Below are 27,587 nucleotides of genomic sequence, written 5' to 3' on the forward strand. Positions count from 1 at the left end.
TAGTGAGGGAGAGGACAGTAGAACAATAGCAGTAGTGCCAGGAAATATGGAGGAGCCTGCAGTAGAAGTGTGCTTTGAAGTTAAATGTTCTATACATACAATGTTCAAGTGTTGTACCCATAGTAATGATGTGAAAGAAATACTCAGTAACTTTTATTAAAATACTGTTTAATGACAACAATGCATCTGTATCCTTTAATCCAATCCTTGGTGAGAGACTCCTGGTTCGAGCGAGGGCTTGAGCAGAAGTATAGCTTGCACACGCAAAGACAACACTCCCCACCAGGAACCCTACCACCAAACATTTGTTTCCCCATGCTCTGTGGATTGGACTGAGCCAAAGTGAGGGAGCGACCGGGCCAAAGCAGAGGGAACCCCTCGTCTGCGACCACGTTGGGGCCCAACCTGCACCGCCAACCTACCCTCTTCTCCCTTTCCAGGCGCTACATAATTGGCCCTATATTTAATAAAACACTGACAACAGCGATATGCATGTAAATCTTACAAACCTTCAACCAGCTGGATGATGAGGAACATAGAATGGGCTTCTTCCAACAGGATGGTGCAACGTGTCGCATGTCAGTTGTCAGCATGACAGAGATGAAAGCCTCCTTTGATGACCAAATAATCTCTGAGGGACTGTGGACACCAAGATTGCCGGATTTAACACAGACGGATTTTTTTTTTTTGGGGCCATTTGAAAGGTTGGGTGTACAGTAACAAGCTACGAACTTTACATACACTCTAAGGGACCATACAGAGAGAAATTCAGTCGATGACCCCAGATATCCTGCAGAATACATTCAACTAGGCGTGCCTGGATACGAATCATGTGCAATTTCAATACCAGCTTTACAACATCAATATCGCATGAACCAAATTATGTACAGTCCACATTTCAGTATGATAGATCTTATCTTTTAGAAGTTACAGCAGTTTTTTCGGGCAAAGTAGTGAGTGAATTACCCTGTACTACACAAGGAACAGGGTATGGTCACAAGTTATAGATATGCTTCAAATTTTTCATCCAGATTTGCGGGTGGAAAAACTGCAGTGTACTACACTATCTGCTAAGTGGATTTAACTTTATACATATCATGTTGGAAAATATCAGCCCAAAAATTGACATGCATTCCAGTTTTCAAATTTGCTGCATGTCAATTATTGCAATTTCCGCCGTAATTTATAGGTTAAAATCTGCAGCAAATACGCTGCTAAATTCTCATATGAATCGTGAGACAAAATTGACATTTTCTATCTATATTTTGGTATACATGAACATAGCCATAGGATATCCTGACATTAGTAACTCTTGTTTTTTTATCTTTTTTTCCTCTTCCCTCAGCCTGGTGACCCCAGAGCAGTGTGAAGTTCCAGGAGCATGTCTGTTGCTGACTGTATATGACTATGATGCCATTCTTTCTAATGAATTAGAGGGAGAGGCGTTTTTATCTCTTAAAGACGTTCCTGGATTAAAGGAGGAGATAAATGATCCTCTGGCTAATATCCCTCAAATGCGAGTAGCTCTCACTCATCCAAAAATTAATGGTCAGTGGATTTCTAACAATGCTTCAAATTTACACATGCATTTTATTATCCACAACAACTCCTATGTGATGCATATTATCACGGTTTCCTTTGCGCACTCTTAGGGCTAGTCTGACCAGCATGTAATCAGTCCATGGGCGCCACAGAGTGCAGTAGGAGAGCACACAGACCTATTATACTTGGAGAGCCATTACACATGGCCAATTTTCCACTTGGTCCAGTTTTGGTGGCATGCACTACTTTGGGTTTTTTATGGACCAGAATAATGTATGTAAAAGCAGTTCCTTCACCCGTCTGCAATGTGTAAGAGAAGACAGAGCCAGACACATAGACAATCTCTGGAAGCTAATATCCCATTTTCCTGTATAGTCGTTTGAACCTCGACTTATCCTCTCATATGCAACTCGGCAGACCATACGGTTTGTACAGCCAAAAGCTATGCAATCGTAAGCTAATGAGATTATATGGCCCCAAAGAGTCTATATCAATATCAAGTAAGCACAAAACATATGGAGATCAGCCAGCTTGCTGGCCAATATCAACCCTATCCCCCACATAATATATGTCGGATTGGCAAGTGTACGAAACCACAGTGAATTACAGGACATGATTTTCTATTACTAAATTGGAAAGGTTTATGAGATGTGAAAATATATTATGGGACATTTTTGGTAAGGAATGTTTCAATTTTTGTAAATATTGTTTCAATATATAACTTAGTTTATTATATTTATTTCTATTACCGATTAATGAAAATCTTTTGTGATAGACTAAACATTGTTTTAAAAAAAAAAAAATCCATATTTCCTTCAGAGATAGTAAAATGACCAAAGACCAAGCCCTTAAAGGGCTGGTCTGGTTTAGAAAACCCACTTTTAAATGCCCCTTTAGGGCATTCAGAGTTAATAATTAATTGGGACTTTTATGAATCCGACAAACCTGAGAGCAGCTACAAAGATCTCCTGTATTTTAGGATGAATCATATCCATGCACCACAATGATAGCACACCGATTTCATTGAACATCAAGGGGCGCTATATTTTCTCCATGGGGTTGTACCAGGGAAATTGTACATTTGTTTTAGTCTCCAGCGGATTACGGATGATCCCTGGTGGTTCTAGCAGTGGGACGCTCTCACCGAAACAAACATCATTTTATAAATAGACTGGGAATACTGATTGTAGATACAGTGAGCCAAACTAAACTAAAAAGCTTCCCTTAAAGCTCAGGAATGTGGTCAGATAACCCATCAGAAATCCGGACAACACCGCTGTGACATCACTGATTTCTTCCTGTTTTTAGGCTATTGTTGGTAAGTACTAAACAATGTGTCCGTCTCCTTTTCAGGGGATCGCATCTTGCAACTCCTTGAGTCTCGTCGTTCAGAAAAGGAAGCTGCGATATTCATCAAGCTCCGTAAGCAAAGAGCTCGCCAGTCTAAGGAGAGCGAGCGGTGACATTGGTCCAGGACATGATGTATATATCAACCGGTGCTTTACAACTGGTTATCATGGAAGAACTGTACTGAATACACAGATTGCAGAAACCTAATTTTTGCGCACAGGTTCAATGACTGTTTAACATGTAATTTTAAAATAAATGTTGCAAATCCTGGAACATGGAGTGTAAAAGTGTTCATACACCTAAGAGAATGGTCCAATTCCCAATTTCTGCATAAACTAGCATATTTTACTTAGCCGAGCATGGATATGTGTTCAATGACCAGACATCTTTGTCAAGGTCCTGAGAATACATAAGGAACTCATGTTTAAATTCAACTTTCCCCATTATTTTCTGCCCTTATAACATATATTGGGGAGAGCGGAAAAGTCCCCATACATATTTTGGTCAATAATTATTTTGGGAGACGGTTTGCTAATGTGCATAGGGTCCTTTAAAAGGGACTGTCGGCACAGATTTTGTTCAAACCAAGTACAGGCACTCAGTGCATCATGATGGGGCCAAACATTTAAATAATCCTTTTTCCCTGCTTGTTTTACTACTCTCTCCCTCCTTCTCTGGCTCTATGAAACCAGAGCTGTCAATCAAAGAAGAGGGAAGGGTGGAGATTAAGGGAAAACAAGCAAGTGGGAAGGTGAATTTATATGATTAGCCCTACAATGATGTTATCGCCCGAACTTTGTTTGAACAGCCATTCAGTGCTCACAGAGTCCCTTTAAGGATCACATGCACATACATTCCTTTAAAGGTGGTCTGTAAGCATAGAATGACTGTTCAAACTAAGTACAGACGCTTGGTGCTCCCTTGGTGTGGTTAAATATTTAAGTGCAACTTCTCACCTACTTATTTTCTATCTAATTGTTCCTTTTTCTAGCTCTGTTAAGCCAGAGTTGTCAAAGAATTGGGGGAAAAGGAGGATAAACAAGTAGGTGGAAGGGTGCACTTAAACGTTTGGCCACACCAAGGGTTCACCAAGCACCTGTATAGGTTGAAAAGTCATTCTTTGCTAAAAGACTCCCTTATAAATCTGGGCGTTTAAAACAGGATTGGAAAAGGTTAAAGAGTTAAAGAGGGAAAACAGTCATGGAAAATACAATGCACCAATGGAAAAGTTGTCCTTCTTGGTAACTAAGGGACCTGTGGCTTGTGTCAGGCACCAGAGCCAGGTAAAGTTATAATCGCCACTTTAGTTATGTCAGTGACAAGTAATCTACGTACTATTTAGCTTAGACTAGTAGATCCAAAAGTCAATGGTTTTCATTAGAACTCTGCTGAAAACTGCCTTTGGAATCGCTTGTTGTGTGCACTCTGCTGTACTGCTGTTCCTGCTCCAATGGACACAATAGAATTCCAGCTGATGAAGAAGATTGGGTACAAGGGCTGGGTAAATGAAGCATGAAAGCGGTAAAGAAGTGGCATATCATCTGAAGCCTCATGGAAGGATAGAGTGCCTTCATCCCAGTCCAAAAAGACACCTAGATTTTCCTGCTGCCCTGTGGCTACCAACATTCTCTCACCATCATGCCAGGCATAGCAACGGGTACTGCTCCACTCCAAGCACCAAGAGTGTGAATTCCTCCCCACTAGACAGAGACTTTGATGACCCTTACGAGAGATACCATGATATGTGACACCCAAGCTTACACGATTTCCAGAGAGATGAACCTCCCAATAGTGGCGCCCTTGAGCCATTGACTCTCTGGCCAGTACTTGAGTATAATGATCAAAACGTTCTGTATTTTCTGGATAAGCCTGAGGCTGCAATTTACACAGGACTCTGCGGTTGGCTTGCATAAGACACAAGTTATTATGGGCAGTGTCCGGGTCCAGGCTGATATTCCGAGAATCTGCAAATGAGAGACTAAGTTAAACTTTGTTAGTTCCATGTTTGGGGTATAGAAGTAATACAGAAATAGTAAATGTCTTACAGTGGAGAAACTCTTTTCGTACTCGTGGCATCAATGGAAGTAATGGACTTCCCCAAAGCTTAGGTGGCAATATTGGATAGCTGGTGCGTGTGGTCCGCACTATTACATAAAAAAGACCATACATGAAGAACATGGCACAATATATAAAGTGGAAAACTAACCATCATATGGTCTATATATTCACATTTCCTTCATTTTACTGTACAATTCCATGATTACCTTTAATACAGTAGTTCGCTTAGGCAACTAATCCAAAAGGCCACATTCTTCCCACCCCATACGCCTAGACTAATAGACCTCTACTTATATTCTCATTTAAGGAGAAACCTTTCATTCAAGGGAAGTGAGATGGGGAGAAGCTGGGAACCTCCCTCTTGGACTAGTCCCCACAGAAGCATGGCCCTTCAATGACTTTTAAATTTATGTTTTCGCTGAAATGCTGTGGTGTTCTATAGTAAATTATATGAGGCTAAAATTAGGGAGCCGGAGACTGATTAATGCTGTCCATGGTGGTGTATCTAAGGCTATGTGCCCATGTTGCGTTTTTACATGCGTTTCCGCAGCGTTTTCAACTGCAGCATTTTAATGCCAAAATGCATGCGTTTTGATTTCCAAGCAAAGTCTATGAGAAATAGGGATTTCTTGTGCGCACAATGCAGTTCAAAACGCTGCGTTTAATTTGCATAATTTTGGGCAAAAATTCAGCGTTTAAAGAAGCAACATGTCAATTGTTTTTGCCACTTTGGCAGCGTTTGCTAACATTAGTCAATGAGAAGATGCAAAACGCATTCTACATCAAAATCCTAGCGTTTTACATGCTTTTTGGATGCAGAAAACATGCGTTTTTGACAATTTAATTGCATGCGTTTTTGACATATTAAAGGCATGATATGTCCCTTTACACACACACATAGTCCGACAATTAAAATTATGAAAAACATTAATTTAATGTTATTTTATACATAAATATTAACAGACATCATTTTAATAAAATCAGCATTTTTGTTTATGATTTCAATCTTGATATTTATCATTTTTTTTTTCATTTTTTCATAGTGTTTGAATGTTAAAACTTTATTTAGTAGTGTATTTGCCATCAAAACGCATCTGACTTTAAGCAATGAAAAAGCATGTAAAAAGCGGTAAAAACACGGCTAAACGCGGTAAAAACGCAAGCGTATTTATAGCGTCTTTGTGGTCAAAAGCAACTTTGGCAAATACCATTTCTGCAAGAGGATGCGTTTAGAACTGCAACTACATAGACGCAACATGTGCACTTAGCCTTCAATCAGCTTGTCAGGTTCCCTTCAAAGGTCAATAGACTGACTGCATCCCTATTAAACGTCGTAGGAAGTGTTCTCTGCTCATTCTCTGATCCGGGCAGAGGTCATTGTGAATGGATGGGGGGTGAGATGTAACAGCTATTGGGAATCGTACATCCTGGGTTTTGTACTTAGTATAGAGGTTTTATCTGTCATAATAATCCTGTCAGTAATGATAAAGAAAATGCTGAAAAGTACTTTGCAAATAATTGGAAGTATGACCTAGTTAGGGGTGCTTCACACACAGCGAGCTCGCTGCCGAGATCTTTGCTGAGTCACGCTTTTTGTGACGCAGCAGTGACCTCATTAGCGATCTCGCTGTGTGTGACACTGAGCAGCGATCTGGCCCCTGCTGCGAGATCGCTGCTCGTTACACACAGCCCTGGTTCGTTTTCTTCAAAGGCGCTCTCCCGCTGTGACACACAGATCGCTGTGTGTGACAGCGAGAGAGCGACAAATGAAGCGAGCAGGGAGCAGGAGCCGGCGTCTGACAGCTGCGGTAAGCTGTAACCAAGATAAACATCGGGTAACCAAGGTGGTTACCCGATATTTACCTTAGTTACCAGCCTCCGCCGCTCTCACGCTGCCTGTGCTGCCGGCTCCGGCTCTCTGCACATGTAGCTGCTGTAGACATCGGGTTAATTAACCCGATGTGTACTGTAGCTAGGAGAGCAAGGAGCCAGCGCTCAGTGTGCGCGGCTCCCTGCTCCCTGCACACACAGCTAAGCGGTGTGCGCTGGTAACTAATGTAAACATCGGGTAACCATACCCGATGTTTACCTTAGTTACCAGTGTCCGCAGCTTCCAGACGCCGGTTCCGTGCAAGCGCAGCGTCGCTTGCACGTCGCTGCTGGCTGGGGGCTGGTCACTGGTCGCTGGTGAGATCTGCCTGTTTGACAGCTCACCAGCGACCATGTAGCGATGCAGCAGCGATCCTGACCAGGTCAGATCGCTGGTCGGATCGCTGCTGCATCGCTAAAGTGTGAAGGTACCCTTACTGGCCCTTGCTCTGATTTATTCAGGTCATTGTCCTTTAGACTTCAACAAACAAATGCATTGATCCTTACTCCTATTTGTTTAGATTAGATTATTCTACTGAAAAGCCTCATCTACAATGCTGTATATGAAATCTATGTTGTGCGGATTGGAAACAATGTGCCATGGCCCCATACTGTACAGGCCCCTTTACACACTGAGACTTTCTAGCGATCCCACCAGCGATCCCAACCTGGCCGGGATCGCTGGAAAGTCTCTGGTGAGCTGTCAAACAGGCATACCTGGCCAACGACGCAGCAGCGTTTAGCTAGTCATTGGGGACGTGTCAAAGCAGCTATTTGAAAGGGAAGTCGCTAACGAAGTCGTTGTAAAGGTGTCAAACACACCGATGCATGCTGCACAACGGGAAACAAAGGACCAAAAAATGGTCCTGAAATATTTGTAGCGATCAGCGACCTGACAGCGGGGGCCAGGTCGCTGATGCGTGTCACACATTGCAATGTCGCTGGGGAGGTCGCTATAACGTCACAAAACCGGTGACGTTACAGCGATGTCGTTAGCGATGTAGTGTGTAAAGGGGCCTTACCTCTCTGTCTACAAATCTATATTGAGGCACGCTGAGCTCTTTTGTATCTTATTTATATTCAGTCTGTGGGAGAAAAAAAAGGGGGCATGTTCCCTTCTAAGCCACATTACAAAGGTATTCTCCCCAAAATAGCATGTCTTTGAGGGTGAATACAGGGTTGTCAACTTGACGTTTTCTTTCTGAACAGCTTACCAAAAAATTCCGGACAGACAATATTTTTTTACAGAACATTGGAAAAGCATTATATTTTAAGACTGATCTATGTCTACAGCCCATAATTCTGATATGAAGACATTAGCTGAATCCACTATAAACTGTGATGATAATTACAATAAAAATTATTTGTATACATTTTTTTAGATAAAAAAAAATCATGGACGTCTTCAATTGCTATTATGCATAGATCAAAAATGTTCCCTATTTTTACAGACTGCCTTGAAATTTCTGGACTCTGGACAGTTGGCAATCCTGGGTGAACATGCTGCCTCATTCAGACACCATATGGTTAAAGCATAAGTCAGTATTGTTCACTTATCAAAAATAAATTTATCACCTAACTAACTAAAAAAAAAAGAAAAAAAAGAGCAGTGGTTTGTATGTACCCTAACGCTTCATTTAGGCCTTGAATTCAATGAGATGTTAAAAACGCAATGAAAAACGCATATAGCCGCGTTTCTATGACTACAAACGCAGCTATAAACGCAAGGGGTGGGCACTACAGTGACGTGTACAGGAAGAGGATTCCTTCTGTTGGTAAACACAGAAGCATGAATCCTCCCGGTACCGTCACCGCTGCGTCCACCTCCCGTCCGGTGCCATGTCAGCTCCGTGCGGCGCCATGTCTGGGCGGGAGGTGGAGGCAGCGGCGAAAACCAAAGTGAACAGTAGAAAAAAAAAAATGTCATATATACTCACCTGTCCGCAGGGTCCCGGTGCCATGCCCGCTCCCAGCTCCTCCCGGTACCGCCGCTCTGGCTGTGTGCAGTCTCCCCGGGGCAGGACCTTGCTTGCAGGACCTGGAGGTGGATCACCTGATGCAGTCACCTGACGCATCAGCTGATCGCGGTGTCGCCGGCTTTTTCGCGCCCGGCTGGCTATCAGCTGATCCTGCCGTCAGGGGACTTCATCAGCTGATTACCGGCAGCTGCTGCAGCGATCGGACGGGATCAGACTCCTGTCCAATCGATCGCTCCAGGAGCTGCCGGTAATCAGCACAGCACATAAGTGAGTATTATTTTTTTTTTTTTCACCGATGCATCAGCTGATTGTATAATCGGCTTTTATACAATCAGCTGATGTGTGATGTGATTCAGGCACTTGATCCTGACACATCATCTGATCGCTTTGCCTTCCAGCAAACCGATCAGATGATATTGGATCCGGATTGGACGGCGCGGGACCCTAACCCAGGATTACTGCGGAGGGGGGTTTATTTCAATAAAGATGGAGTCACTAATTGTGTTGTGTTTTATTTCTAATAAAAATATTTTTCTGTGTGTTGTGTTTTTTCTTTTATCATTACTAGAAATTCATGGTGGCCATGTCTAATATTGGCGTGACACCATGAAATTCGGGCTTAGGGCCAGCTGATAATATACAGCTAGCCCTAACTCCATTATTACCCGGCTAGCCACCCGGCTTCAGGGCAGCTGGAAGAGTTGGATACAGCGCCAGAAGATGGCGCTTCTATGAAAGCGCCATTTTCTGGGGTGGCTGCGGACTGCAATTCGCAGTGGGGGTGCCCAGAAAGCATGGGCACCCTGCATTGTGGATTCCAATCCCCAGCTGCCTAGTTGTACCCGGCTGGACTCAAAAATTAGGCGAAGCCCACGTCATTTTTTTTTTTTAATTATTTCATGAAATAATTAAAAAAAAAGGGCTTCTCTATATTTTTGGTTCCCAGCCGGGTACAAATAGGCAGCTGGGGGTTGGGGGCAGCCCGTACCTGCCTGCTGTACCCGGCTAGCATACAAAAATATGGCGAAGCCCATGTCATTTTTTTTTTCTTTTTGGGCAAAAAACTGCATACAGTCCTGGATGGAGGATGCTGAGCCTTGTGGTTCTGCAGCTGCTGTCTGCTCTCCTGCATACACTAGTGAATGGAGGATGCTGAGACTTGTAGTTCTGCAGCTGCTGTCTGCTCTCCTGCATACACTAGTGAATGGAGGATGCTGAGACTTGTAGTTCTGCAGCTGCTGTCTGCTCTCCTGCATACACTAGTGAATGGAGGATGCTGAGACTTGTAGTTCTGCAGCTGCTGTCTGCTCTCCTGCATACACTAGTGAATGGAGGATGCTGAGACTTGTAGTTCTGCAGCTGCTGTCTGCTCTCCTGCATACACTAGTGAATGGAGGATGCTGAGACTTGTAGTTCTGCAGCTGCTGTCTGCTCTCCTGCATACACTAGTTCTGCAGCTGTCTGCTCTCCTGCATACAATGCACATTTTGAAGAAGGAAATGACATCAGACCTTTTTTTTTTTTTTTTTTCATTAACAATCTTTAATGGCATTGTGCACTGATTAAAAACGCAGTGAGTAAAAACGCAGCAAAAAACGCACCAAATCGCGGCAAAAATGCATGCGTTTTTGCCGCGTTTTTTTAGCCGCGGGTGCGTTTTTTTAGACAAAAACGCACCTAAAAACGCAGCGTGAAAAAAACGCCTAGTGCGCACATACCCTTAGACAAGGGACATTATATATATTAGGGCCTCAGTTCTTGTGAATAATGGTGGTTCCAATGGTCACAACCACCTGTGGATAGGTGATAAATCTATTTGGTGGGAAAAAAAACAAACCCTAATATGCTGCTTTACAGGGTCCATACACATAGATCTGTCATTTGCATAAACTTTTGCTTAAAGGGAACCAATCACCAGGATTTTCGTATACAACCTAAAGCCAGTGCTATACTGGCACTATCAGGCTGATTCTCTACATACCTGTAGTGGTCAGCTCGGATGTTTAGGTTTTGAAATCCAAAATAGTAAAGTTTATCAAATTAGCTGCTTGTTGAGTGACAGTTGCAATGGAGCAGTTAGCCCCTGCCCCTGTTAGAATTAGCATAAGTATTATACAAACGGTTCACTTTGTTGCAGGACCTGTATGAGGTATTCAGCTTTGTTGGCTGAGGCCCTGCCCCTTCTGGTCACATGGGTATGACCTCACACAGGTCCTGCAACAGACAAAGTGAATCGTTTGTATAATACTTATGCTAATTCTAACAGGGGGAGGGGATAAGTATGAATATATTATCTGCTCCATTGCAACTGTCACTCAACAAGCAGCTAATTTTATAATCTTTACTTTTTTGGATTTCAAAAGTTAAACATCCGAGCTGACCACTACAGGTATGTATAGAATCAGCCTGATAGTGCCAGTATAGCACTGACTTTAGGTTGTATACGAAAATCCTGGTGATTGGTTCCCTTTAAAATGAATCGGTCAGCAGGATTTTACATACCAAACTAGTTATATGTGCTAGTAGCCCTTTTAAGAACTAGTCCAGCAGTACTTTTACATGGCCAGTCTGATCCTTTATTTCTGAGAAATCAGCATTTGAATTAATATGTAAATTAGGTTGTCGATCTGAAGCCTCTGTCTCTCCAGCTCTATTCCACAGCAAGTGCTACCATACTCTTTCAGCCTTATTTGCATATACATTTAAATGCAAATTTCTCATTAAAGGAGGAACAGATATATCTGGACCTGTCTTTGAAAGAGTTATATATACATACAAATAATTTGGGGATGAAATCATACAAATTCCCTTTAAGAATAACCCTTATTGTTATTGTTGTTGAGCGCCTACTCTACTACACAAAACATTCTGTCGTACCATCTGTCTTACATTACTCTCCAAGAGACATATAACACATTCATTATCCTACCCCACCACAAGATCTATTTTCATAAAAGCTAAATAAAATTTCTCCCATTTACCTTGTTGCACCAGTCTGCCCATGTGGTCAGCGCACAACTCTTGTAAACACTGTTTAAACTTGGAGACGGCAGCGTACAGTCCTGTCCATTGTAATTCCTGAAATGTGGATTGTTCCTCCTGCTGCATAAATGAATTATTGGATGTGTAATATAATGATATAGTTTTCATACATTGTATCTTTGTCTAAGATCACTCTAATCAATATATTACTACAATCATATTGTGTGGCAGATATGTACCATAGTCACAAGCTGATCCTGCTGCTGATCTGGAACGACCTGGGCAGACTTCATCACAAGCCCTTCTTCCTGGTCTTGGCTGTTTGAATTCTTCAACATCTGTTTCTCTGCTTGTTCCATCATCTGCAGCAGCCGAAATCCTGAAGCTTGTAATATTCTTACCATGTCAGAGAAGCCTTGACTGACTACTCTGCGATGTCTGGTAACTGAAACCTGTGATAGTTGAACATGGTTATGAAGGTGGCAATGAGTAACTGATCATTTTTCTGTGTGAATGTTGATCATACATTTATTTTAGAAAATATTAGTTTTAGGTAACATGCACGACAGTAAAAAATTATAGATTATGTAATTTGCTCAAAGCACTTATTTTTAGCCTAAATATTCTCAAAACTAAGCATATGAAGTTCCATCATCAAGGTGCCTATGAAGTCCAACAAAGTCTGGTCTGAAATGTCCCCCTTGGATTCTCAACTACACTGATGCCCTCCACAGTATCTCCATATAAGAGAGTTAAAAGTCCACATTCAAAATGTCCATTTCCACTGGGCTTTACTTTGTAGATTTATCTCCGCAGTGGTCTCTGAAACGCGTAGGATAACTCAGTGTGCTGGACCTAGCAGGACTTAGCAGTTAATTGAAGTGACGTCACCATTTGCATCCGGAGTTCCTTGTGTGTATCACGGACATTGGGAGAGTAGCTGCTGGCTGGGCACTATCTCAGAAGCTCGAGTGGAGTTAAACTTACCAAATGCAATGCCCAGTGGAAATGGACATTTAAATGTGGACTACACTCTTCTATGAACATCTAAAGTCTGGACTACCAGATCTGGCTTTAGTACTTCAACATCCATTAAGGAAATTATGAAACTTTTTTTGGCAACTGCCTGGTGGGTTGCACAATAGCCTGGCTTATTTCCTATATTAGATAACCCTGGGATGTCTATTTGCAGCAGGGGACCTGTAAAGTATTTTCAGTTGGCGCCAGTGGTATTCATTTATTGTAATTTTATCAGGGTTTCTATGTAAGTGTGACGCCCTGGACTAGCCAGGTAGTCACAGACATAACAACACACACACACCCTCCCCTGGATAGTTTACATCAGTCAGACAAAAACCTTTGTTGCCTCCCTCCAGGGTCTGATGTCCAAACCAGGTGGGGCGGAGCCAGGCGGTTGGCCCCACCCACCGAGGAGTTCACAGGCCTGGAGGCAGGAAAAGTGACAGATTTGTTTGAGAGTTGAAGGTGAGAGGACAGAAACTGTTGGTGTCCGGGTTGGAGCCCAGGCACTGTCAGCAAGGTCGGCAGACGGTGGTGGCCGTCTGCAGGAGTTAGTGGACCTCTGCGGAACCGTAGGACCAGGGTCGGGCGGTGGCCCGCCGATACCGAAACGGGGAGCGGAGTGAAGCTAAGCACAAAGGCAGGGCCATCGGACCCAGACTAGGCTTGGAGCCGCCGACAATGGTCAAATCCGAGAGTGACCGGAACCCCAAGGGTTTCCTAACACCCAAGACCCGACAGAAGGCAACAGTCCACCCAGTGAGGATTCACAGCCACTGCCATAGGCTAGAAATCCAAGGGCTAGCGCCTGCGGGCAACACGGGCTCCTCCGGTACCTATACGCCGGGGAGCGGACTACCATTGGGAAACCATCGGAGTCAACACATTCTACACAGGTGCAGGGAAAGGCAGCCACCATCAACCTGTCCGGGGAGAGCAAAGACACTGCAGCTGGCTGCGGGACCCGTCCATCCAGCCGTTTGGTTTACCAGAGACTCTGTGAATTTGTGCCTGAGTGAGTACTACAGTGCCATCCGGCACCGCGCCGCGCTGCCCCTGCAACCCTGCACCCCAGCCATCCTGCCTCCCCGTTCCACAACCGGGCCCCGGGATCACCAACCCCTACCCACGGAGGGGACAACATCCTAGCTGCTCCCTACCATCGCTCCCGGGATCCCCGTCACCAGCAGCGGTGGTGCCCTTTATCACCATGACCCGTGGGTGGCGTCACGAACTATTTCCTAAAACAGCTGTAAGCATGGTGTGTGAGGCGAAGTGCTGCACTATAATCCACTATAGTGATAAAGTACTGCAAGAGATTATAGAAACGCAGAAAAAAAAACAAAAAACACAGACACAAGTGACATGCTCCTTTTTTAGCAACCAAATCTGCAAGGAAAAAAAACGCACAGCAAGTCACGATTCTCATAGACTTTGCTGGGATGGGAAAAAAAGGAGAAAGAGGGAGGGAGAAAGGGATAGAGAGAGAGAGAAAGAGGGGAGAGAGGGAAAAAGTAAGGGAGAGGGGAAGAGAGAGGGAGAATATTTCTAATATTTTCTTTATTGCACTCAATCCTATCTATCTGAGCGTCGGGTTACCGCATGACATCATTCACACATGCGCAGTAACTTTCGGTTCCATCACATGATCTCTTATCTGCACTCTCATTGGTCCTCCTTCCCTTCATAGAACAAGAAGTATTTCTCAGTCATCCTGGCACCTCAGCAGCGGCGGACACTGCTGTCATGCCTATGCCACTAATGCAGGCAAGTCTCTTCCAGCAGCACGGTAACTTCCCATTATTCACTGTTAGGCCATGTGCGCACGTGTGCTTTTTTTCCTGCATTTTGGCTGTGTTTAAAACTGCACTGTGTCATTGACAAAATGCATTATTTGTGCTTCCCCAGCAAAGTCTATCAGAAGTCAGAAATTTCCATCAACACGTTGCTTTTTTAGGCAGCGTTTTGTTTGTCAAATATTTGTCAAAATCGTTGCCTAAAAAAAGCAGCATGTCACTTCTTCCGTGTGTTTTGGTTGCATTTTCCACCCATTAAAATGAATGAGGTGTGTCAAAACGCAACCAAAATATTTAGCTGTGTGTTTGCACTGCATTTTGGTTGCATTTTGGATGCGTTTTTGTCAACAAAAATGCAGGTCTTTCTCTCTCTCTCAGTCTCTGTCTGTCGGCGTCGGTCTCTCCCTCCTTCATACTCACAGATCACCGCTACGGCGCTGCACGGCTGTCACACTGCTCCCGTGGCTTCTCATCTCATATTCACTGCTTTACCCGCCCACCGGCGCCTTTGGTTGCAGTCAGATGCGCCCCCACGCTGAGTGTGAGCTGTCTCACTGGAACCAATCACAGCCGCCGGTGGGCGGGTCTATATCTTGCAGTAAAATAAATAATAATAAAAAAAAAAAAAAAACAACGTGTGGTTCCCCCCCCCTTCCCAATTGATACCCAGCCAAGATAAAGCCACACAGCTGAGGGCTGGTATTCTCAGACTGGAGAGGCTATGGTTTTTAGGCTGCCCCCTAGCCTAAAAAAATCAGCCAGTAGCTGCCTGGAATTGCCGCATCCATTAGATGCGATAGTCCTGGGACCTTATCCGGCTCTTCCCGAATTGCCCTGGTGCAGTGGCAATGGGGTAATAAGGAGTTACTGGCATCCCGTAGCTGCCACTAAGTCCTAGGTTAACATGGCAGGAGTCTATGACCCCCCCCCATGATTAACCTGTAAGTGAATGTAAAGCTCCGACGTCACAGTTGCTGTCCCCGCATTACTGTCTGTGTCCTGGGACTGACCTCAGAGGTTCACCAGAGTTCATTCTCATCACATACTGTAGCTCTGTCTGTTGGCAGGCAGTCATGCTATCTATTCTATTTTTTCTATCTATCTCGCTAATCCTATTCTATCATGTTATTTCTCCTTTAAACGCACTGTCCAAAACGCAGGGAAAATGCATTGAAAACGCATGCGTTTTTGCCGCTTTTTTTTGTCGAACGCAGTATTTACATTTGTTAAAGTCTGCCAGAGGGTGCAGTTTTTTTGTCAAATCCAGAACGCAGAGTGCGGACATACCCTTAGTCAATTTTTACACTGATTGTTTCTACACTTCTATTATATTGCAGCGAACTCACTGTAGCTCTCCTAGTTCACTATATGTTCTTTTCTGTATGCATCCTGACTCCCTCTCCTCTTTCCTTTTTCTTTTCCCATATTACCTTTCTTCTCTTCCCTTCTTTCTGTCCCTCTCTCCCTCTCTCTCCCCCCTCTTTCTCCTCCTTTTTTCCCCCTCTCCTATTCTACTCTCCTCTTCCTCTTATTTATTATTTTGTCATTTGATTCCTCCTCTCGTATATATATCATTGCGTGTTGTATATACCAGTATGTAATTTTCTGTAATTTTGCATTTAACTATATGGATATGCTTTGTTACATATTGACTTAATATTGCATGACTTGTATGTATTTATCACTGTATATTACATCCGTTGAGGTTATAATTTAAGTTGTCCTTTACCCCTATCTTGTTCTTTATACTTATACTTATTTTGTAATTTTTTGTTCTTTCATTAGTGAAACTGATGAATGACTAATACTGGACCGAAACGTCTGTTTAATTTTCACTGAAGTTACTGCACAAAAATTCACCTTTTGCATTCATCGTGGAATTCCCAGCTTTTCCTCTCATTACTGCATCCAAGCATATTAATGGAGAGTTGAGTTGATGGAAAAAGTGTGGTAGAAAAAGGTGCCCAAGCAACCAGGATAACCGCAGCCTTGATAGGATTGTTAAGAAAAAGACCATTCAAAAAAATGAGGGGAGATTCTCAAGGAGTTGACTGCTGCTGGAGTCAGTGCTTCAAGAGCCACCACACACAGACGTGTCCAGGACATGGGCTACAGCTGTCACATTCCTTGTGTCAAGCCACTCATGACCAATAGACAATGCCAGAAGCGTCTTACCTTGGACAAGGAGAAAAATAATTGGACTGTTGCTCAGTGGTCCAAGGTGTTGTTTTCAGGTGAAAATAAATTTTACAATTTCATTTGGAAATCGCGGTCCCAGAGTCTGGAGGAAGAGTGGAGAGGCCACAATCCAAGCTGCTGGAGGTCTAGTATGAAGTTTCCACAATCAGTGATGGTTTGGGGAGCCATGTCATCTGCTGGTAAAGGACCACTGTGTTTTATCACCAAAGTCAGCGCAGCCGTCTACCAGGAAATTTTAGAGCACTTCATGCTTCCCTCTGCCGACAAGGTTTTTGGAGATGGAAATTTCATTTTCCAGCAGGACTTGGCACCTGTCCACACTGCCAAAAGTACCAATACCTGGTTTAATAACCACAGTATCACTGTGCTTGATTGGCCAGCAAACTCGTCTGACCTAAACTCCATAGAGAAGCTAAGGAGTATTGTCAAGAGGAAGATGAAAGACACCAGACCCAACATTGCAGATGAGCTGAAGGTTGCTATCAAAGTAACCTGGGCTTCCATAACACCTCAGCAGTGCCACAGGCTAATCGCCTCCATGCCACGCCGCATTGATGCAGTAATTCATGCAAAAGGAGCCCCGACCAAGTATTGAGGCATTTACTGTACAGACTTTTCAGTAGGCGCCAACATTTCTGAGTTTAAAATAATTTTTCAGTTGGTCTTATATAATATTCTAATTTTCTGAGATAATGACTTTTGAGTTTTCATTTGCTGTAAGCCATAATCCTCAACATTAACAGAAATAAACACTTGATATAGATCACTCTGTGTGTAATGACTCTATATAATATATGTTTTCCTTTTTGTATTGAATTACTGAAATAAATTAACTTTTTGATGATATTCTAATTTATTGAGATTCACTTGTATATTGGCAAAAACTGTCACATTTAAGCAGCCTGTGCTGTGGGAATGAAAAGCCTTCTGATTCCAAATCAATTTTTATTATACCAATGCATTTCTGTACCAGACTGTTTTTTTTATCTTGAGTTAGCCAAACTTCACTTGTTGGTTTTAATAAATACTTTTGGAATCTCGAGGCTTTTCATTCCCGAAGCGCAGCCTTCATTAACGTGACAGTTTCCATTTTTACCAATAATCACTTTTTGTTAGTATATAATGGTATCTCAAATTTAAAAAATAAATAAATAAATAAAAATCATAAGCCAACATGTATGCCCCGATTCATCATACTTTTTGCTTCTTTTTGGAGTAAAATTTTTGTTTGAATGCGTTTTTTGCAACATATTCTTTATGGCTTTTGTGACATTTTTACTCTAGGTTTTTCAGTACTCTATTTTTTGGGGGTATTTGACAATGTGGCCATAGTATAATGAAATGCATCAGTGTAAAGCAAAGACATGAGAAAAATACGAGACATGAATAATGAATTGGGGCCATCAAAAAAGGTGACATATACTGTAAACGTTCAAGATAACAATGATGTCCTCCAATATCTTGGAACTGGACCATATTCATTGTGTACACCTATTACTGGAAGAAGATCTTGTAACAGAGTGGAATTGCCTTTTATTCAAGGTAAATATTTTTCTCTCCTATTTCTGGTCATCCTGAGGAAGTGGTTCAAAGACCTTGTCTTATTTATATAACCCTGAGAAAACTCACATGGTACATACATTTTATACTAAACTAATGTCATCAGGATTTTGTATCCCATACTTACATACAGGAAAAGACATGGCTGTAATGGGGCTGTAAGGCCATGTGCACACATTGCTTTTTTGTGTGCAAATTTTCTAAACATAAAAAAGCATCCTTTGGCAGGAAAAAAGCAACAGAAAAAAACATGCCTTTTTGATTTTGTTTGTGCCGTTTTTATTCTGTTTGTGCATTTTTTCATGTTTTTTTTTCTAGTTACTGCGATCGGGAGGGTTCAGGCACTGTACCCTCATGATCGCTACCGGTTTGGGGCTAATGTTACAGCCGGGACCTGGCTCTCACTGCCCGAAACGGTGCATGCACCGCTCCTGACAGTTTAAGAGTAAGCACACACGGCGAGAAAAACGGAGCGGAATGCGATTTTAAAAAAAAAAATTGCATTCCACCCGCTCCCATCTTACTCTATGGGGCAGCTCCCATGAGTGATTTTTTTTCTCAGCCGTAATCGGACAGAGAAAACAATCGCAACATGCTGTGGGTGGAATCCGATTCATTTTCACTTGCACCTATACAAGTCTATGGGTGCAAGAGAAACATCGCATTGCACTCGCATTACACCAGCGTACTGAGAGTGCAGTGCGAAAATCGCATCAGCTGACAATGGAGGAGATAGGGAGATTACTCTCCTCTGCAGCTGTGCTGTGATCGCAGCACAGTGGAATGACACTTTGCTCTGTGGCAGATCTGTGGCAGATCTGTGGCAGATCTGTGGCAGATCTGTGGCAGATCTGTGGCAGATCTGTGGCAGATCTGTGGCAGATCTGTGGCAGATCTGTGGCAGATCTGTGGTTGCAGTGAAATTGTGGACAATCAGTGCCAGGTTTGTGGCTGTGTACAAATGGAACAATATCTCCATGATTTCACTGCAACCACAGATCTGCAAAAGATTTATCTCTGTGTGTGACGGGGCCTTTACACTCCAGCAGCGCAGGAGCAGAGAGTGTCATGCAATTGACTTGCATTAATGCCATGTGGCCGCAGCCTAACCCTGTGAATGCTGCGATCAATGCGATAGCATCATTCAGGAGGCGGGGAGAGGAATCGCTTATCTCTCCCTGGCGATCGGGTCCCTGTAATGCGATCACAGGGACCTGATCACTACAATGGCAACCATCGGTTGTCACCGTGACGACCCTGGGTTACTGAGCTACGGATTGCTTCACACACCATACCAGATACATGGTGTGTGAGGTGAACTGTCAGGGCTGCAAGTGCAGCCCAGACAGATATAATCCACTGTAGTAATAAAGCACTGCAGTGCATTATAGAAATGCAGGAACAATTGACATGCAGTTTCTTTTTTCTGCAACAAAATCTGCAAGGAAAAAATAAGCAGCATGTGCACAGCAAGTCAGGATTCTCATACACTTTGCTGGCACACATTTGTGTTTGCAGTATATATTAACATCTGCAAGGAAAAACGCATAAAGAAAGGAAGCAAAAAACCAACGTGTGCACATAGCCTAAAATTGTACAATTCATGAAGAATTGTATATATGACAGATCACTCCTGAAATTTCAATCAGAGGAGTCAGGTCACTCAAAGACTGGAGGCAGGCTTAGAGCACAGACTGGGCCAGCGCCTGCGGGCAAAACGGGCTCCTACGGCACCTATACGCCGGGGAGCGGACTACCGGTGGGCAACCACAGGAGTCAGAACATTCTGAAAGGTGCAGGGAAAGACAGCCACCATCAGCTATCCGGGGAGAGCACAACAACAATACTGCAGCCGGCTGCGGGACCCGTCCATCCGGCCGTTTTGGTTTACCAGAGACTGTCAGTGATTGTCAGAGTGAGTACACCAGTGCCGTCAGGCACCGCGCCGTGCTGTCCCTGCAAGCCTGCAACCTAACCATCCAGCCTCCCCGTTACACCATCGGGCCCCGTGATCACCAACCCCTGCCCACGGAGGGGACATCTCAGCTGCACCCTACCATCTCTCCCGGGATCCCCGTTACCAGCAGCGGTGGTGCCATCATCACCACGTCCCGTGGGTGGCGTCACGAACAATCTCCCTAACCAAACCATCCCTTTTCACTCACGGGTGAGGAGCGCTGCTCGAGTCCCCGGGTCCGGTCCACCGCTCGAGCTACCGAGCAGCAGCAGAAGCCCCGGACCAGAGTGTGGAGAGCACATCCCCTCCGCCCGCCACACATACTTACGGCTATATTCTGACAAGACGTGTCTGGCTTCGCTCAATCACTTGTATTGAGCGAGGGCAGACATGTCTAGTTGACATTTATGTAAATGTCATACTCCTCTCCAGACAAGGTTTGGGAGGAGGGAGTGTGTGACCCTTAGGTTCCGCTCCCCAGACTCTTCCCAACTTCTCTTCCAGGAAGAGAGTTGACAGTCGAAGGCTCCCAGTTCTCGCCTTGGGTGGCAGCCAGGCAGATGTTGGAAGCACAATTGGGCCTTGGGCTTTGGCTATGGAAGACCACTAGTCTCTGACCCGCATTGTAGCCTTGGCTCAGAGGGATCAGGAATGGTTTTGGGGACCCTTTTCCTGTTGGAGAGGGTTTCAAGTAGACCAGCATCCTAGTGCACTTTTTTGTGGCCCCATTAATCACTCTTTTAGGGCACTTGGGTGGAGAATACGATCCCTGGCTTTCAATTAAAAAAAATAAAATAAGATCTCTAAAAGGTAGCCATCAAGTTGGTTTGGCTTAAACTTATACAAATCTTACACAGGAAATATTTAGTCCCAACTAGCGTACACCAATATGCTGCTAATATCCGATCCAACTGCTGAAAGGCTGCTCTGAACTGGCTCATCAATACACATAATTCAAGGTTATGTTGATACAGTATGTCTTGGCAGTGTGTTAGCGCAGCGCATTTGGCATGTAAAATGCATATTTTTTTTTATAGTACCACCATAATTAGTGAGACTCCTGAAATATTTCCACATTGTTTTTTTTCTGCATAGAATTTTGATCCCAGCCATATTTTTGCCAAGACAAAGCACAACAATTTTTCAGCATTTCTGCAACATTTTTCATTCAATTAAAAAGGTGAAAAACAGAAGCAAAATATTTTGCAAAAACGTGATTGGAATGTGCAGATTGTATGCAAAGTGTGAAAAATACCCTTAAGGCATCCTTCACACGTCCATGTCTCCGGTACGTGTTTTGCCCGTTTCCTCACATACCAGAGACACCGGCACACGTAGACTCATTAAAATCAATGTGTCTGCGCTCACATGCGTATTCTGCCATGGACCGTGTGTACGTGTAAAGCATACGTGTGCTTGTGTGCTCCACACGTAGACATGTCCGTTTTTCTCCGGCATCGCATGGAACGTAAACGGGTCACACGGAATGCAAACGGACCATACGGATGTGTTCCGTGTGACATGTACCGGAGAATTCACATGTGTCTGCGAGAATAAAAAAAACAAAACTTTACTCACCTATTCCAGCTCTCCTGTCTCTGCCGCTGCTGTCACTTGCTTCCGACCGCCGCTCATTATGCTCATTGCATATTCACTTCACTGCGGCTGGAAGCAGCAGCAGTGGGGAGTCGTCAGGACCGGAGACCGAAGATCAGCACCACGGACAGCGAAGTCAGGGACAGGTGAGTGGAAAGTTCCCGTTCTCCGTGTGTTATCACGGATAACACACAGAGAACACACGTGTGCCATAAACGCGGCTCACGGAGGGGAAAGAGCACCTCTGACACGTCCGTGAAAAACGTGCGTGATTTTAACGGACGTGTGAAAGAGGCCTAAGAGGAGATTTTTCTGTAGGATCAACCCTTCTAAGTCATCTACGTGGGCATATAGGTCATAGGAAGCTGAATAAAATGATAACTTAACATCTGTGATCTGATGTTTTATTCCCATGAAACTCATGTTTTTCTTCTTATGTAAAATGAGCTGTTAAGATCTATAGACAACACCCAGATCTCCATGAGAATCTGCTTCCAGAACTTATTTTGCATGAATGAGGGAATTACCAGTGTGAGATCTCTAGATCAGGATAACAGACGGTTATCAGTTATTACATGTCTCACTCACACTGCTAACACAGTCTTTCATTAAAATAAGCCCTGGAGGCAGATTCTCAGGGAGATCTATATCCGGTCCATAGATCTTAACAGATCTTAACAGCTAATTCACATATTAAGAAAAACATGGATTTCTCTGGAGTAAGACATCTGATCATAGATAACAAGTATAATTTTATTTGGCCATATAGACGGCTCAGGAGGGCTGGTTCTACTGCCAGGTCCCTTCAATGTGTTAAATAGTATAATAAGCACACTATGTCATTTAGACACCAGCACAGCCGTCGAGTTTTCCCAGGCGGTGCTGCTTCAGGAAACCATTGGGGACGTTGCTACTAAAGCGGCTTCGTTCTTGTGGCACCGGCATCTCCCACTCTATATTGAACAATGAGCAGGTCACTTAATTGCTTCAGACTTTGCTGTTCATTTTTGGGGCGCTTTTGCATCGCTTTTTCAGGTGGACTCTACGTTCATTGCCTTACTATTTTGTAACATTCCCCCAATGTGGGATCCCGTCTTGGTAATTACGCCAAGTGTTAAAGCCTAAAATCCTGATAAAATATTATGACACTTAAAAAAAAAAAAATAAATAAAAAATAAAAAAAAACAAAAAAAAACAGTAGGACAAAATTACTTTTACTTGTAAATCTTGAGTGCTTTCAAGATTATAACTTTTCCTCCCAGTTACATAATTGCCAATATGAGCACCTGTGATTACAGATATGACTGGCAAATAGACAAACGTGGTACCTGGGCTGGTTCACTATAATGGAGCCATGCAGCTTTTGTGTTAGACCTTCCCCCATAAGCAATGGGAAGAATATGCTACTTTTATTGTTTGATTGTTACTGAAACGAACAGTAAAAAAAAAAAGAAAACTTACATGACTATATATAAATAAGGATATAGTATAATAATATTGGGCACATTCACTTTTATGGCAGCCTATCGTTATACTGTAATCATCCCCATAACTGAGGTGACCATTGAAAGTACATACCTGAGAGCTGGGGGCTTCATCACCTTCACTTACAATTGATGCTTCTAAGTCATTGCTACTTTCGGTTTCAAGAATTGCATCTGGCATTTCTTCTTGGCACTGATTTCTCAATGGTAACCCCATACTCCTGGCGTGACTGCTGAAGGCATTGAAATCATTAGACCCTTGGAGACTGGAGAAATCATCCACCATTTGGGCAAGAATACTGTTCTTGCAAAGTCTTGGCGAGGAGTCTGGTCGAAAAGAGGACCGACATTGTGGACAGGAGCTAGGTGTTCCTTGTAGAGACCAACACTGTGTAATGCATGTCAAGCAGAAGGTGTGCCCACAAGGGATAGTGACAGGGTCTCGAAACAGGTCCAGGCAGACAGGGCAATACAAATATTCAGAGCAGAGAAAGGCAACAGTGGCCATGTTACACGACGTGAGGACACAACACTGGAGAGGGTCGGAAGTTCTGGGACAATGGGAGGATATAGCTTTTTTTCTTTACTCCCTCCTCCTACACAGCTAACAGTTTTAGAGATATGGCCAGAAACATCTGTGTTACCATATATAGACTGTACAAGTGAGCCTTCAGCTCGTCGTGCGTCTAGATTATCCTGAATTTGTCTGACTATCGATAACCATTTTATTCACTTATGGTAGAATAAAATCTATTTTTCACACCATCATCTTCCAATATTCCCATTATTCGGTCCTTATTCTGCCTACCACATCTGCTCCTCCTTTTCTACGGGAAGATAAGCTGGATGCTTAGAAGGATGAATCCTTCTGGGAACTTCTTGGGATTCTTGTAGACATTCCAGAGTAATGTCGATATACCTGTAAAAAGTTACTACAGAAGAGTGATGCTGTGCCGCCCAGGGAAGGGGGTACTCGGTCCCGGGCAGTTGCAGTTGGGAATGTCACTCTGGTGGCCATTGCCCGGTCCCGTGCCCTGGGGATGCTTAATAAAAAGGGAGTATTTACAGAGGATAATAGAGTTAATGTTCAAGATGCCACCTGCAGTTTGTGGCTATACCCAGGGACTAATTCACATGGAGACCATCCCCTTACATGGTTAACCCTTTATGCCCAGTGTGGAGAGGAGAACTAGGATTTAGATGTGTGTTGGTAGAATTGGCCCTGGTACTCCAGGTCCCAGGGGGTAGGTCCTGCATCCCTAGAGGATGCAGTTCCCTGTAGTGCCCTGAGGGTCTCAGGGGCGCTACAATGCTGCATACACAGTACATATATAGCAAAGATAAAAGTGTCCAACCCTTTAACAGGAGTGTACATAATATTCACAGGGTTCCATATTAAAAATTTTAATTCCTTCCCCCCAAACAATAATATACGATGGAGTAGGCTGGGTCATATCTCCCAACTGTTATAAACAGGGAGAAAGACATATTGAGTCACAAAAAGTAAATATGCTCCCATAAAGCCCTTTCATGGCCATTATAGAGTTTGATGCTGTTAAAAATACCCCCACCTACACAGAGAGAGTATATTAACCCTACACTTATTAATACAATGGCTCCCACTCAGCATGATACCCCCATAGCCATAACTCCGTATGCTACACCCACACATTATCATTGCCCCCACAAACATTTACATAGTATGATGGCCCCTCATTATGATGCTCCCACAGCCCCCCCACCCCCTCATAGTGTTAAGGTCCTCATACACCCACCCCACATAGAAAAAATATAGAGAAAGCCAACTCGCCCTTGTAGACTTGTATGGAGACCAGCAGAGGAGAGGGACGGTGCACGGATAATGTAGCTGGCCTGGCTATGGGATCCAAGGAAAGGAGAGGTTTTCCAGCATCCAAGACCGTAAATTAAAATATAAATTTATTGGGTATGCATTAAAAAGATATCATTGTAGGTTCCACATTATAAAAACCATAAATAGACGATAGTCAGATGGATATGTTCTGATATCCATCTTGTCCTCAGCACCCAGCTTTCCCATGCTCTGCTATACATCTTTCCCTCAGCACCCAGCTTTCTCATATTAGAGCAAGGGAAAGCTGGGTGCTGAGAGAAGATGTATAGCAGAGCATGAGAAAGCTGGGTGCTGAGGTAAAGCGCCTTTTTCCCTCAGCATAAAACGTTCCCATCCCCCACTTTTATCTTTGTCCCCCTTGTATATAGTTCTCCAAATAATGGCCCCCACATAGCCTTCCATATAATAGAAAGGGTCCCACATAACCCTTCATATATTAGAATGCACCTCCATGTATTATAATGCATTTCCCAAAGTTCTCCATGTATGATAATTCACCCCATAGTCCTCCATGTATAAAGTAGCCCTCATAGCCCTCCAATTAATATAATGAATTTCTCATAGTTCTCCACGTATTATTATTCACCCAATAATTCTCCTTATGTTATAATTCACCCCATAGTTCTCCATATATTATACTGCACCAAATAGGCCTCCATGTTTTGTAATGCACCCCAATAGTCCATGTATAAGGTAGGCTCCATAGTCCTCCATATATTATAATATAGCCCCCATAGTCCTATATGTATTATAACACAACCCCATAAAACTTCATATTGTATTATGCAGCCCCTTACTCCTCCATGTATAATGCACCCCTATATTCCATGTATAAGGTGTCCTTCATTTTGTATTATGCAGCCCCATAGACCTCCATGTATAATGCACCCTTAGTCCATGTATAAGGTGTCCTTCATGTTCTATAATGCATCCACATAGACCTCCATGTATAATACAACCCCCTAGACCTCCATGTATAATACACCCCCATAGTCCATGTATAAGGTGTCCTTCATGTTGTTTATTATGCAGCCCCATAGACCTCCATATATAATGCAGACCCCCAGGCCTCCATGTATAATAATGCAGCCAGCCTCCCAAGGCCTCCATGTATAATAATGCAGCCAGCCTCCCCCAGGCCTCCATGTATAATAATGCAGCCAGCCTCCCCAGGCCTCCATGTATAATAATGCAGCCAGCCTCCCCAGGCCTCTGGTCACCGTGTACTCACTAATTTTTTATATAAAAAAAACCAACAACAAGTACTCACCCCTCTCCTCCTTCCACCGCTGCTGCCCTCACTTGTGTCCTCCGTTCCCCCGCTGCTCCGGTAGGTGTCCTCCTGCCCTGCATGCCTCAGCACAGCAGTCGCACAGGAGTGACGTCACCGTGCAGGCACAGGGGAGAATGATGATGCAGAGAGACGCCAGCCGCTCTATGCGTCATCATTGCTGTGCGCGATGACGCGGGTGCCCTGTGCCACCACCACTAACACCGGACAGGGGGGCCCTGTGTTGCCGCCGCTGACACCGGGCAGGGGAACCCTGTGCCACCGCTGACATCGGGCAGGGGGACCCAGAATCAGCAGCGGCGGCTCACCGGGTCATATAGTGGCCGCGGGGTCTGCAACAGATCAGCGCAGCTCCTCTCTCACAGAAAGGAGATGGCTGCTGATGTGCCGGGCGGCCGCGAGTCCCTAACCTGCCGGGCCCGGTCACAATGGCGACCCCTGTGACCGCGGTAGTTACGCCCCTGCCACTTAGTATGATACTCCCACAACCCCCATTTAGTATGAACACCCCCACAGAATCATACCCCATAGCCCCAACCCTACAAAATATCATGGTCCCTACAGCACTCTACACCGTATGATTGCCCCTCAGTATAATGGCCCCCAATTCCAGCCCCTACTCAGTATAATGGCCCCCAATTACAGCCCCTACTCAGTATAATGGACCCTTAATGCCGGCCCAACACTAGTATGAGTGCCCCCAATACCAGCCCCCACTCAGAATGATGACCCCCAACTCACTAAAATGACTATCAAAGACAGCCCCCACTCAGCATGATGGCCCACTATGGCAGTCCCGCACTCAGTATGACAACCTCAAATATCAGCCCCCCACTGAGAATGATGGCCCTGAATGCCAGGCCCCCACTCAGTATGATGTCCCCCATAGACCTCATTCAGTGTGGATGGCCCCCAATGCCAACCCCACTCAATATGATGGCCCCTAATCAGGGCTGTATTTTGCCTTCATGCTGCCCTAGGCACTTTAAGTGGTCGCGCCCCTTAGTGACAACGTAACACTATGAGTTTTT

General features: G+C 44.0%; 2 protein-coding genes across 3 annotated transcripts in view; one reads left to right on the top strand and one right to left on the bottom strand.

Moving 5' to 3' along the window:
• The window catches only part of UNC13D (unc-13 homolog D), a 174,067-nt gene extending 170,902 nt beyond the window's left edge, over window positions 1-3,165 (top strand). For both annotated transcript variants that reach the window (XM_075349607.1, XM_075349606.1), the window contains exons 32-33: window positions 1,346-1,548; window positions 2,896-3,165. In XM_075349607.1, the coding sequence (XP_075205722.1) occupies window positions 1,346-1,548; window positions 2,896-3,005 (313 nt within the window). In that variant the 3' untranslated portion in view covers window positions 3,006-3,165. The remainder of the gene's footprint in view (window positions 1-1,345; window positions 1,549-2,895) is intronic.
• On the bottom strand, window positions 1-23,910 carry LOC142311308 (E3 ubiquitin/ISG15 ligase TRIM25-like). Its single transcript, XM_075349608.1, has 5 exons — window positions 23,487-23,910; window positions 12,020-12,232; window positions 11,780-11,900; window positions 4,938-5,036; window positions 1-4,856 (listed from the first exon to the last, which is right to left on the bottom strand). Exons 1-5 carry the CDS (start codon window positions 23,898-23,900, stop codon window positions 4,270-4,272), a joined length of 1,434 nt encoding a protein of 477 aa, XP_075205723.1. The 5' UTR covers window positions 23,901-23,910; the 3' UTR covers window positions 1-4,269.
• Between the last annotated feature and the right edge of the window lie 3,677 nt (window positions 23,911-27,587).

Source organism: Anomaloglossus baeobatrachus, chromosome 5 (assembly GCF_048569485.1).
Source record: "Anomaloglossus baeobatrachus isolate aAnoBae1 chromosome 5, aAnoBae1.hap1, whole genome shotgun sequence".
In the NCBI taxonomy this organism is placed as follows: domain Eukaryota; kingdom Metazoa; phylum Chordata; class Amphibia; order Anura; family Aromobatidae; genus Anomaloglossus; species Anomaloglossus baeobatrachus.